Below are 15,297 nucleotides of genomic sequence, written 5' to 3' on the forward strand. Positions count from 1 at the left end.
AATGTCGATTATACATTCTAGAATATGTTGGATAGCTTTTAGAAATTGATTTTTAAACTAACCTATCTCTGGCCAGGTCTTTATTTATCCTTTTTTCTCTCAAGTCCATCTTTACAATTTTATCCCTAATTTTCATTGGCGTTTTTCCTGCAACTTGAACTGTTCTACATTTCCAAACCCAAGAACTTTTTATCCTTTTTTACGTGGCTATACTATTGAAGTCTATACACATCTCTCCTATCCTATACAGATTTCATCTTCTTCTAAGGTCATCAGATCTAAACCTGCTTTTTTAGAATCATATCCATCAAAACAATTTCATATAATTTTTCTTTATTCATCATCATTATCTGTATAATGTATGTTATACATGTTATAATATACTTCTAAGGCTTCCAAACTAACCTATCTCTGGCCAGGTCTTTATTTATCCCTCTTTCTCTGAAGTGTATATTTACTGTAAATTGAACCTATTCTACATCTTCAAACCCAAAACTCTCACCTATCAAAGTCTATTCTTCTGCACACACCTCCTTATTTTGTCCAGATTTCATCAAGCCTGTTTTTAAAACTTGTATCATTCTCGTATCATTTCTCTCCATGCAATGCGTGTCTTCAACCCAGATTTCACTTTCATACATCACCATACTGCTTACACATATTTGATCAACACTGTGCTTAGTTGACAGTGGTAACTCTCTGCTGGTTAGTAATGACAAAAATTTTCTGAACTTAGTCCATTCACTTGTAATTTCTGCATATGAGCACCTACTCCACCCGGTGTTCCATTAAGGTGACAAAACTTCTGAGTAAATTCCTTTGCTATCGAAATATACTTTATGTAAATTTGAGTTTTTATCCATTTTGATTTTTGTAAACTTCTTACACAAATACCTACGAAAGTACCAATATTTATAAAAACACCAATACTTATGAAAATACCAATATTTATAAAAACATCAATACTTATGAAAACACCAATATCTATAAAAACACCAATACGTATGAAAACACCAATATTTATAAAAACACCAATACTTATAAAAACACCAATACTTATAAAAACACCAATACTTATAAAAACACCAATATTTATAAAAACATCAATACTTATGAAAAACAAATATTTATAAAAACACAAATACTTATAAAACACCCATAATTATGAAAACACCAATACTTATGAAAACACCAATATTTATAAAAACACCAATATTTATAAAAACACCAATATTTATATAAACACCAATATTTATAAAAACGCCAATATTTATAAAAACACCAATACTTATAAAAACATCAATACTTATGAAAACACCAATATTTATGAAAACACCAATATTTATGAAAACACCAATACTTATAAAAACACTAATACTTATAAAAACACCAATACTTATAAAAACACCAATACTTATAAAAACACCAATACTTATAAAAACACCAATACTTATGAAAACACCAATATTTATAAAAACATCAATACTTATGAAAAACAAATATTTATAAAAACACAAATACTTATAAAAACACCAATACTTATGAAAACACCAATATTTATGAAAACACCAATACTTATGAAAACACCAATACTTATGAAAACACCAATATTTATAAAAACATCAATACTTATGAAAAACAAATATTTATAAAAACACAAATACTTATAAAACACCAATACTTATAAAAACACCAATACTTATGAAAACACCAATATTTATAAAAACACCAATACTTATGAAAACACCAATATTTATAAAAACACCAATACTTATGAAAACACCAATATTTATAAAAACATCAATACTTATGAAAACACCAATATTTATGAAAACACCAATACTTATGAAAACACCAATATTTATAAAAACACCAATACTTATAAAAACACTAATACTTATAAAAACACCAATACTTATAAAAACACCAATACTTATAAAAACATTAATGATTATAAAAACACCAATACTTATAAAAACACCAATACTTATAAAAACACCAATACTTATAAAAACACCAATACTTATAAAAACACCAATACTTATGAAAACACCAATACTTATAAAAACACTAATACTTATAAAAACACCAATACTTATAAAAACACCAATACTTATGAAAACACCAATACTTATAAAAACACCAATACTTATAAAAACACCAATACTTATAAAAACACTAATACTTATAAAAACACCAATACTTATAAAAACATCAATATTTATGAAAACACCAATATTTATAAAAACACCAATATTTATAAAAACACCAATACTTATAAAAACACCAATATTTATAAAAACACCAATATTTATGAAAACACCAACATTTATAAAAACACCAATATTTATAAAAACACTAATACTTATAAAAACACCAATACTTATGAAAACACCAATACTTATGAAAAACAAATATTTATAAAAACACAAATACTTATAAAACACCAATACTTATAAAAACACCAATACTTATGAAAACACCAATATTTATAAAAACACCAATACTTATGAAAACACCAATACTTATAAAAACATCAATACTTATGAAAACACCAATATTTATGAAAACACCAATATTTATGAAAACACCAATACTTATAAAAACACTAATACTTATAAAAACACCAATACTTATAAAAACACCAATACTTATAAAAACACCAATACTTATAAAAACACCAATACTTATAAAAACACCAATACTTATGAAAACACCAATACTTATAAAAACACTAATACTTATAAAAACACCAATACTTATAAAAACACCAATACTTATGAAAACACCAATACTTATAAAAACACCAATACTTATAAAAACACCAATACTTATAAAAACACTAATACTTATAAAAACACCAGTACTTATAAAAACATCAATATTTATGAAAACACCAATATTTATAAAAACACCAATATTTATAAAAACACCAATACTTATAAAAACACCAATATTTATAAAAACACCAATATTTATGAAAACACCAACATTTATAAAAACACCAATATTTATAAAAACACTAATACTTATAAAAACACCAATACTTATGAAAACACCAATATTTATAAAAACACCAATACTTATGAAAACACCAATATTTATAAAAACACCAATACTTATAAAAACACCAATATTTATAAAAACACCAATATTTATAAAAACACCAATATTTATAAGAACACCAATACTTATAAAAACACCAATATTTATAAAAACACCAATACTTATGAAAACACCAATATTTATAAAAACACCAATACTTATAAAAACACCAATACTTATAAAAACACCAATACTTATATAAACACCAATACTTATAAAAACACCAATACTTATAAAAACACCAATACTTATGAAAACATTAATGATTATAAAAACACCAAGACTTATGAAAACATCAATATTTATGAAAACACCAATACTTATAAAACACCAATACTTATGAAAACACCAATATTTATAAAAACATCAATACTTTTAAAAACACCAATACTTATATAAACACCAATACTTATGAAAACATTAATGATTATTAAAACAACAATACTTATAAAAACACCAATACTTATAAAAACACCAATATTTATAAAAACATCAATACTTATGAAAACACCAAGACTTATAAAAACACCAATACTTATAAAAACACCAATACTTTTAAAAACACCAATACTTATATAAACACCAATACTTATAAAAACATCAATATTTATAAAAACACCAATACTTTTAAAAACACCAATACTTATATAAACACCAATACTTATGAAAACATTAATGATTATAAAAACACCAAGACTTATGAAAACATCAATACTTATGAAAACACCAATACTTATAAAAACACAATACTTATGAAAACACCAATATTTATAAAAACATCAATACTTATAAAAACACCAATGTTATATATAGGTTTTCATTATTATCATTGTTATTGTTATTGTTGTTGTTATTGTTCGCTGTTAGGAAATCTTATTAAAAGTGAGTCTTAGAGAGTCTTATTAAGAGAAATGTTGCATTCTGTGTTCGTGTTATGAAGAGATTCATATATATAAAATGTTCATACTTAGAAGTGTAGTAGAAGCTCTTAGAGTGAGGAGACAGTGCTGAGACAGTCTTAGTGTTCACATTGTAGATATGAGATGTAGAGACATTGTGTATTTGAAGACATTTTTAAACACATGATATATAAGACGTATAATGACAATTTCACTTTACCTTTTGGTAGAATTACAACACAAAGACGACGTTAATAAAAACACATGATGGGTTTATTTCTTCTTCGACCGGTCGGTGGTTTTCTTAGTCAGGAATTCAAAGTTTTACATTCTATGTTTCAAAGGTTACCGTCTCGCTTCCAGACGTTCGACTGTCCATCGCTGGACTCTAGACTGTCGTCTGTCGTCCTCCGACTCTCTCTGCTTAACTCTAAAGTTTCTAACTATATCGAGAACTTCCCATTTTCCATGACGTCATACAAATGTTAAAACATGTGTCTTCTTTCACGTGTTCTGGAAATGCGTGTCCAAAACTTTTTCCTTTGTTTAAAAAAGGAATTTTAACCTATATTTCCAGTAACCTATATTTCCAATATGTTAAAAACATGTTTATTAAATTATCCTATAGTTGCATTCCTCAATTCAATTTCCTAACAGAATTGACAAATGCACATTCCTTTTCTTAAAACTATTTTATCTCTAAGCTAAACAATGGTTTGTTTTTACATTCCATTTTCTAATTCTCTCTCGTAATCTATATCTAAACCTAAATTACGAGGTTCGAATTTTGTCTATTCTATTTCATTTTCATTTTAACTAAATCTCTCTATTTTTACTTACATGAAAAAGGGGACAGACTTTTTTTACCATGTAACACCAATACTTATAAAAACATCAATATTTATAAAAACACCAATACTTATAAAAACACCAATACTTATGAAAACTGAGATTTCAAAAACTACAATAACTGATTATCATTTTCAGAACTTTTTTCCTCCAAATCTTTAACTTAACAGCGCATTCATATTCACATTGTCTAATAAAAAATTTTTTCAAACAGAAAAAAATGCATATTTTCTTACTTTTTAAATAAAGGCAAAAAGTTTTTGTGCTGAAAGAAAAAGAACTCTTTAACTTCCGGAAGTGAGTAACTTCCCTTGAGTTTTCTCTCCTTTTTCTTCTTTCTTTTAAATAAAATGCAGACTCACAGTGATTCATTCCCTGCTTAGTGAAATAAAGCGTCTTTCAAGCTTCCTCAGTTTCAGACTTTTTATTACAATTTATTACATTGAGAATGGAGAAATACTTAAAACCCGAACGACTGGATTTGGATCCTACAAAAATGGACACTGCCAATATGTGGAGACACTGGAAGAAGTCATTCACTATATTCCTTGAAGTGATTGGTGGTTCGCAACTAACGGACGAGTTAAAACTAAATTTGTTAATTAACCTGCTGTTGTTTCGTCGGGTCCCTGTAATTTCTATGCCACCACGTGGTGACCGCTGCTACTACATTTAAGAGGAGGAAGGAAAGAACCAGAAACGCGTCCGTTCACATCAAATACTTTATTTAGACTCCCCCTGATATTAACCAAGGGCAAGTAACTCTTTATTATTACACATCTCCGTTTGTCGAGATCCTTTTTTTTTTCCTTTTTTTTTTCTTCTTTATTTACAAACAGTTTTAACCTTTATTTACAAACGCTAACATTTATCATCTTTGCAAACAAAGTCTTTCAAGTAGTTCGTTTTTTTTGATAATCATCCTCTGCTTGATATACTTGTCTCCTGTTTTTGCTTAACTTCACTTCTTCTGGAGGAGTTGTCTACGTTTTCCAAAATAGGTAGTAAATGTTTTCTGTTCCTTTTTAGACTTTCTCCAGAGTTCAACTTTACCGTATATGTCCTATTTTTCTTATTTGTTGCTGTGACTATACCAGTATTCCTCCACATTTTCTCTTCATCCGTTTTCTCTCGGATTCTGTCTTCCACTCTTAGTGGTTTCAAGTCTTTACTTCCATGTCTTTTATCATAATTTATTTTACTTTTTGTTTTGTAAACCTCATCTCTCTCTTTTACTTTTCGTAAATTTGGCCATTTGGGTTTTAATTTATTTAGATGACTGGGTAAAGTTGTTTTAATTTTTCTACCCATAAAGAGTTCTGCTGGGCTAACTCCCATAGCAGTTATTGGTGTACTATGGTAAGCCATTAATGCGAGAAATATGTCTGGCTGTCGTAATATTCTTTTCGCAATTTTCACTGCGCTTTCGGCAGCTCCATTCGCCTGAGGGAAATGCGGACTTACTGTGGTGTGTGTGAATCCATATTGTTTTGCAAATTCTTTGAAATATGTGCTTGTGAACTGTCCTCCATTATCACTTACGATCTCCTCAGGTATTTCCCATCGAGCAAATATTTCTCGTAATTTCCCAATTATCGTTTTGCTGGTTAGTGGATTTAATCTCGCGATTTCCAAGTAACGGGAGAAATAGTCTGTTACGACTAAGTAATATTCTCCCTCCAATTTTAGAATGTCTGTCCCCAATTTCTGCCATGGCCTATCTGGCAAAGTAGTTGGTTTCAATGTTTCATTGGGATTTGCAGCACGATGACTATTGCAAAAATCACATCGTCTAATGAGATCTTCTATTTCTTGTGATATTCTTGGCCACCATACTGACATTTTGGCTCGTTCTCGGCATTTGTTTAACCCCAGATGTCCTGTATGTATTGCTTGTAATATTTCTGCTCTGAGATTTTGTGGAACTACTATTCGATCTTGATAAAATAAAATTTCCTGATGAACTGATAGATCATTCCTAAAGTTAAAGTAAGGTTTAACTCCCTTGTTTAATCTATCCTCCTTGCTCGGCCAACCATTTGATGTTAAATGGATAATCTCCTCTAGTTTTGAATCCTTAGATGTAGCATTCCTAATTTCTTTTAATTTTCTATCAGTAGCTGATCTGGTCTTTATGATAGTGTCTATATACATTTCTACATCTTTCTCCGTGGTGCTTTCTGCTTTTTCGGTTGGACTTCTAGACAGTGCATCTGATACCAGCAAAAGTTTCCCAGGAACATACTCTGCTATAGGATTGTATCTCCTAAGTCTCATCAACAGTCTTTGACATCTCAAAGGAGTGTTATTCAGATCCTGAGTATTTATCAACGGTACCAAACGTTTATGATCCGTTAGACGACAAAACTGATCTAGTCCTGCGATGTATCTGTCAAATTTCTCACAGGCCCATACGCTCGCTAAACATTCTTTTTCAATTTGAGCATAGTTTTGTTCTGTTTGTGTCAGCGTACGAGAAGCATAAGCTATGACTCTCAATATTTTATTTTCTTCTTGGAAAATGGCAGCGCCAAGTCCATAGCTGCTCGCATCCGCACTAATCGTGATCATAATAAGTCAATATCGGTGCCTGTGTCAATAGTTCTTTAACGCTTTGGAATGACTTTTCTTGAGGTTCATTCCAAGCCCAAACCGTATCTTTTTTCAATAATTCCAGCATTGGTTGTAATGCCGCTGCTAAGTTAGGCACGAATTTCCCTAGATACTGACTCATTCCCAAAAATCTTCTGAGCTCTGTGACTGATGTAGGGGCAGACAACTTTTTTATCGCTTCTAACCGTTCTTCAGTGGGTTGTATCCCCTTAGCTGATATGCTGTGTCCGAAGTATTTTATAATACTTTTCCTGAATTCGCACTTCTCTTTGTTTAATTTTATTCCTGCTTGCTCTATTATTTTTAGTGCTACTGTAAGCCTTCTATCATGTTCCTCCATCGTTTTCCCATGAATTAATATGTCATCTATTATGACGTGAACAGCTTCCACATTTTCTAGAAGCTTGGACATTTTCCGTTGAAAAATTTCCGGTGCTGATGATATTCCAAAGGGCAATCTTTTAAAACAATATCTCCCAAATGGGGTTATGAAAGTCGTAAGCAACCAACTCTCTTTTTCCAATGGAATTTGGTGAAACCTACTGGCTGCGTCCAGTTTTGAAAATATCACCGAGCCGTTCAATTTGGGTGATATATCCTCCAGATTCGGCAGCATATAATATTCGCGTTTTACTGCTGAATTTAATTTTTTTAGATCAACACACAACCATACTTCTCCGTTTTGTTTTCTCACCGGAACGATTGGACTGCACCAATCCGTTGGTTGCGTGACTTTCTCAATCACACCATCGTCCTCTAAACGTCGAAGTTCCTTCTTTACTTTTGGCATAATGGGAAATGCTATCTGTCTAGCCGTCGGGGTACAATACGGTTTCACACGGTCTTTTAACTCTATTTTCACTTGGTTTGTTTTCATGACTCCAGTTACCTCCCCTTTGTTTACATTAGACACGAATTTAACCAAATTCATTTGATACGCTGTTTCTCTCGATAGCAAGTTGTCTGTACTGCTATCAATAACATGTATTTCGAATGAGTATCTGCTATCCTTATGTCTCGTATCGACCATAAACTTCCCTATACAGTTCAATATACCTCCGGGGCTTTTGTATATGCCATATGCTGGTTTCAAAACAGGGTTTTTCTTTAAGCTACGAAACGTTTCGTAACTGATAACATTTATGTCCGCTCCGGTGTCGATTTTAAAAATTAAATTATTTTCACATACCTTTAACCGCACGTGCCACGGGTCTATAGCATTTTCTCTGAATTCTTTTCTTTTATAAATAGCCCCAAGAAAGTATTCTTCTGTCGTATGTTTTTCCACTTGTCTCCTTTTTCTTGACAGAGAACGACATATTTATCTGTTCGGCGTCCGGTCCCATACAATACACAAGCATGCTAATTTGTGTATCGGGCGACTCTTCATATAATTTTGTCGCACTCCGAAAACGTTGAAATCGCTCTCGCCATGTCCTCCACTGGTTTGGTTGCATAAAGTCAAAACGCTCTGGGGGCTGAAGTCTAAACATATTTCTTTTTGAAATAGTTGACGTTAATCCTTTTTTTTTCTTTTTTTTTTTGTTATAAGGTTTCCTTACCCAAAGAAAAAAGTTTATCCCAATCTGACACCATGTTTCGTCAGGTCCCTATAATTTCTATGCCACCACGTGGTGACCGCTGCTACTACATTTAAGAGGAGGAAGGAAAGAACCAGACACGCGTCCGTTCACATCAAATACTTTATTTAGACTCCCCCTGATATTAACCAAGGGCAAGTAACTCTTTATTATTACACAGCTGTCTCTGGCAATATTTAAACACATTTCCGATATTAATGACTACCAGACAGCCATAAATGCCCTCATTACATTATTACAGTTTTTCATGACATTCTAATGATGGTGTGCATGACATGTTTGGCATAAGGCTAATTTGTGCTGAGTTTCTGTTTGTTTGCATTCATTCTCTTCTTGGATTTTTCTTTATTTTTTTTGTTTTTATTTTTTATTTTTTGAAATCCACAACTAAAAATGTCACACTTAAGTTTATTCAACATGTATTTTTTTTTTTTGCTTAAAGTAACTGAAAATGTTTGAACATTTTACAAATTAAATGACATGTGTTTACCCAGTTCTTATGTTGATTTCTTTTAACGTAAATTAATGAGAAAAAAAAATGCATTTATAATTTTTTCATAGAAACATCTCGCAACATTTATATTTTGTTTTTTCAATAGTTTTGACTTTGTTTAATTGATGACAGAGTCAGATTCCAGCTGAGAGCATCATACACATGATAAAGTTTTTAATATCGAAAAAGCTTTAAAAGCATATAACGGTTGCTGAGATATGAGAATGTAGAAATACAGATAATTCATTTCTATCATCGTCCAATAAAAAAATAGGTTGACGTTCCTTTCGACTGCCAAAGGAAATGTATTACATATAAAGGTAGTTGTTCTTACCTGAAGATCCGGAAGAAGGAGGAGGAGGGGCAGCATTGGGATTTGGTGTCAGACAAGCCTCACATTTGTAAGAAGAAGGTGGATTCTGAACCATACACACATCGCATTCCCAACATCCGGCTGGCTTCATGAATTTGGCCATTAGCGGATCAGCTGGAAAATACAAAAAAACAGTGGCAGAATAAGACGATGAGGCAAAGAGAGAGACGTACAGAAAACTGAAATTATTTTAACACTGGTATACTTCCGAGAGATTATTTTTATTTCAATCTTATTTTTAGAGTTAAACGGTCAAAAGCAATGGTGGTTTATTGACCATAACAATAACACGACAAAAAAAGAGTGGTTGATAATCCCTGATATTTTCATTGAAAAAGGTAAAGATATTTTACTGACTCTTTTGGCTGACTCTGGTTGCTGCATCTGAAAGAGTGGAGGCAGTTTGTCCTGGTCTTGGAGTTTCACAAGCACAACATTTCCTTGTCTCCGCATCGTTTTCTACCAAACATGTACTGCATTCCCAAGCACCAGTCGGTTTCATGAATTTTGCCATCAGCTCATCTGGTTTGGAACTTGTCGTCGTCAGAGCTAAGAAAAAAAACACAAAATTAATTTGGGGACAATCTTTCAAATAAACAACTTTTGATGAGGGAATTTCTCAAGCAAAGTAAAAAAAGTTGGTGCAATTCAATTTTATCTCACAAAAAATCCTCATTATGGAGAGGCAACCACTCCCCACAAAAATGCACTTCTGATTGAAAAAAATCAAGCAAATTAAAAAGTAAAAAAAGCAGTTCTAGATTTCAGAGGTACAACCCAGAAAATCATTTGATTTTTAAATTGTATATTTTTGTTGTTGATGGAAAATTGATCATGAAACATCTCTCTCATCTTTCAGAACGCTTCACCACCAAATCTACATGACTTCTCCAGTTCTCTCGATCTCGCATGACACTTTGCAGGTCCCAAACACTTTTCAATCCTGTGTCCTGTAGCAGGTTGTCAATGTAGGTTGTACCACGGTTTAGGTGTCCATCTGCTGGTTTCCTCTTCGCTGTGTTTCATGCAGTGACCGGCTACTCTCATCCTTCTCTACTGTACTTTCAGTGATACTGGTGGTAAGTGACCATACAGTCGTTGGTTTCTTGCGTGGCTCCTCCATGATGTATTGAGGGTCATCCTTTTTTTTTTTTTTTTTTTTACATGGAGTTCACCACTTATCAAGGCCCAATGGCCACTCAGGGATAAGGGTTATTGTGTGTACAGTAATCAAAGGGATAGTGTAGTAATAGTATTGGGGAACTGGTAAGGTGTCATTACTTAGGGGGGGGGTTTATCAGGAATTTGTTTGTGTTGGACTTGAAGACATCCAGGTTGAAGTCGGGAGGGAAACAGGCAAGCGGAACAGAGTTCCACAGGCGTGCAGTTCTAAGAAAGAAGCTTTGTTCGTGGAATCTACGTTTTGATTTAGGCACAGATGGGGAGTGGGGAAAATTATTGACGGTGGTTTCAGCTAGTGGAGTGTTTTTTGAGAAAGATTGGCGAGGGGGGACCAGAGAATGGAGCTCAGATGAGCACCTGCCATGGAAATAACGATAGAACAATGACAGGCTCGCTACGTCTCTTCTGTGGGAAAGAGGTTGCAGGGTAGAGAAAAGGGCATCCCCCACCAAGCCACGGAGTCTATTTTGTACTCTGTCAAGGCAGGATAGGCTGTTTTTAGCAGCCCCATCCCAGATGTGGCAGCAGTACTCCATCTTTGGACGTACTTGGCTCTTATATAGATAGAGAATTGCATCATTAGTGAGATATCTTCTGGAGCGGTAGAAGGATCCCACCATTTTCCCAGCGCCGTTGGCCACAGACTTGATGTATGTGTTCCATTTAACATCAGGTGTAAAGGTCAAACCCAGGAGCTTATCAAAGCCTGGGGCCTCCCTTAAACGAGAGCCATCCATTTCAATTGATGCTAGATGGGGATCAGAGCGTTTATGATGTAGAGATAGGAGCTTGGTCTTAGATGCATTAAAGGTAACCAGCCACCTCTTTCCCCACTGTACCACGCGCTCAAGATCAGAGGAGAGAGAATCAGAGAGAACATCATCATTTACGGCCTTTGATGTGTTGCCATAGATGGTCGTGTCATCAGCATAGATGTCAATGAAAGATTTTAGTATGTGTTTTGGGAGATCATTGATGTAGATCAGGAAGAGAGTTGGGCCCAGTATGGACCCCTAAGGGACTCCAGCATTAATACTGTAGGCCTCTGATTTCTGCCCATCAACAACTACTCTTATGAGCCTATCTGAGAGAAATGACTTAATGATAGAGAAAACATTTCCAGTTATACCGTAGCTGGAAATCTTGTGTAGTAGGCCTTCATGCCAAACCTTATTGAAGGCCTTTGATATGTCGAGAGCAATTGCCCTAGAAATGAAACCTTTGTCGAGAGATTCGCTAATCCTATGAGATATAACCGTTGGCACATCTGCTGTAGATCTAGCAGAGCGGAAACCATATTGCGTGTCACTAAGAAGGTTATTTCTGCTGAGATGGTTGACTACTTCTCTATTTATTGTGGATTCCAGCAACTTACTCATGACACGCAGGAGACTTATTGGTCTGTACTGAGAGGGGGATGACTTATCACCTGAATTCTTAAATACAGAGCATACTGATGAGGTTTTCCAGGGTGTTGGGAAGCACTTCTCCTTAAGGCAATGCTTAAACAGTTTGGAAAGCATGGGGGCAAGTTCTGGTTGTGATTTTTTTAACACTATAATTGGAATACCGTCGGGACCAGTTGCTTTACTGGAGTCAAGGTTCTTGATTAGCTTGCCGACCTCACGCACAGATATTTGTATGTTGCATAGCGTGTTGTCTGTTACAGGAGGGAATATGGGGAGTTGATAGCCTTCGTCACACAGGGTAGAATTTGCCGCAAAGTTTTTGGCAAATAGTTTGGCCTTGTCGGATGCTGTCGAGATGACCTCTGGTCCATTGATAATGGTTGGGATAGAACGCACGTTTCTGTTCAGGATCCTATTTGCTATTTGCCAGAACTGGTGGGAACCAAGCCGCTGCTCAGCTACTTTGGACTTAATGGATTGCGCATATAGTTCTCTTGCATTTTTTATTACTCTTTTACAGTGGTTGCTGGCGGTTCTGAAAGCAGCTTTAGTTTCAGTGCATCTATTACGTTGGTAGCTATGGAAAAAGTGATTTCTGTGTGCGATGGCAGCAGCACATTCGGGGGAGAACCATGGCTGGCTGTTAGGTTTTTGTTGGAATTTTTTGGATGGTATGAATTGGTCTATGCCTACAAGTAACCATTCAGTCAGATCTGATACTATAGAGAACACATCCTTTTTAAACATGGAATGGAGAGGGAGATCAGATATGAATGAACGGAAGCTATCCCAGTCCGCCATAGAGTATCGGTATATAGTACGGTGGAGAGGTACGTCTGTAGATTTATTATATTTCATTTTTATCTTAACTGAAATGACGCAGTGGTCGGAGGATCCCAGAGGCGATAGAACGGAACATGAGCATAGCTCAGGGGAAGTGGATAGAAAAAGGTCTAGGAGGCTTGCGAACTGACCGGTACTATCGGGCACACGGGTGGGCTCGCGGACTATCTGGGTGAGGTCATAGGCAATGGCAAAATCATGACAGAACCTCCCCTCATCATCAGTCTTATTTGAGTGGGTCAGCCATTCCACATCATGGACATTGAAGTCACCGCAAACGTGAATGTTAGCCGAGGGATGAGCAGACAGGATGTGGTCAATTTTTTCTGATATACTCTTAAAGACAGTAACTCCACTGTTGTGGGGGCAATAGAGGGCAAATATAAATGCAGTGGTGTAAGCAAATGCAACCCGGAAACACATATAAGGTAAATTAGGGTCTTCCCTGGAGCTGCCACATGGGAAGCCATCTTTAATGCAGGCACATATTCCATGCCCGTGGCAATCTTGAGGGTCAGATTTAGATGTTAGGTTAGAGTATCCTTTAATTATGAACTCATCTAGGGAGGTGGTCGGCCCTAATCAAGTTTCGCTTAGAAAGAATATGTCAGGTTTCGTCTCCTGTAATTGGGTTTCAACCTCTGGAAGGTTAGAACGTAGACCCCTGATGTTGGAGAAGGAGATATGGTAGTAGGGGTCTACATAGGAGGATGGGGTTCAAGGTTTATTCGTATTTTCTTTTTTGAGATATTTCATGTTGAGGATTTTGGGGTTTGTGGAACAGGTCAGCATACTTGGTTAGAGCAGAACAGAGAGGGAAAGTAAGAGAGGAAAGACAGGAAAATTTTTTTTTTTTTTGTAGCACATGATAAGGTGAAGCCGTAACAATTACCTACTAGTATGGCATCGAGAGGCCCCACCAGAGACTACTGCATGGTCCAGAATCCATTCACCAAATGGCAATACAGCAGCCCCAGTACTTTGCACCTGCTGATAGGACAGCCTCCTTAGTGGTTATTCCAAGGTTCGGGTCCCTGACTATCAGGCGGTTAATGTCAGCCCAGATGAAAACGTTTACCTCCAGCACCCTTACTAGTGACATGGCTGCAAGGATAGACATAGAGACAGAAAATTTCCGACATCTCAGACTACTGTTCACGAAGTACTACCAACCTGGGAAGCAGCTTTTTCTTCACCCTTTGTCAGAAACATCACTCATTAGAAATGAGAACTGAGGGACAATCCGTCCTTCAATCAATCTGTGAGCATCCGTGTGTAACAGCCACCCAGTTTCTTCTTCAGCGCATTTGTTCATACCTCAGCACCATAGAGAAGGACTGTTTCTACTGTGGCAAGAAATAGTCTTACTTTCAACTTTTCTGAGAGAGTGGATGACCATATCTTCCTTAATTTGTCACATGCATTCCATGCCAGTGCTTTTCTCACTTCAAAATCTTTTTCGGTGCTCTTTGACCATGATCCAAGGTACTTGAAGTTTCGACAACCTTAAGCAGAGTCGCATCAAGTGCTTTCACTGCCTTTGAGTCAACGTGATAGAAGGCCTGTATCTCTGTTTTCCTGGCAGTACAAACCCACCAATCGCGCTTCCTCTTCCATGAATGAAACAAATTGAACAAATATCACATATAAATAGAAGCAAAAGAAATATTTTGTTTAAATAAAACTAAACAATTTAACCAAAAATGATGTTCACTAAGAAGAAGAAAGAAAAAGACGTTAAAAACTTGCAAATATTTTTTTAAATATTCAGCAAACTCTGATACAAGTTTTTTTTTTTTTTATGATTCTTTTGATATAATTCATATTAGAAAATACTAGGAATTTATTATCAAATATATTTATTCAGGTTTGTTTTACAATCCACAGAGATTCGAAAAAGTGGTAAAAAATTCAAATGCATAACAGATAA

General features: G+C 34.7%; 1 protein-coding gene across 1 annotated transcript in view; it reads right to left on the minus strand.

The window, feature by feature from the left end:
* Window positions 1-15,297, minus strand: part of LOC145260555 (uncharacterized) — a 46,732-nt gene that overhangs the window by 19,945 nt on the left and 11,490 nt on the right. The window contains exons 3-4 of the mRNA XM_080118799.1: window positions 10,291-10,482; window positions 9,895-10,047 (exon numbers count right to left, since the gene is read on the minus strand). Coding sequence (XP_079974925.1) covers window positions 9,895-10,047; window positions 10,291-10,482 — 345 coding nt within the window. The remainder of the gene's footprint in view (window positions 1-9,894; window positions 10,048-10,290; window positions 10,483-15,297) is intronic.

This window comes from Euprymna scolopes, chromosome 3 (genome assembly GCF_053919585.1).
Source record: "Euprymna scolopes isolate OS-2025 chromosome 3, ASM5391958v1, whole genome shotgun sequence".
NCBI lineage: Eukaryota > Metazoa > Mollusca > Cephalopoda > Sepiida > Sepiolidae > Euprymna > Euprymna scolopes.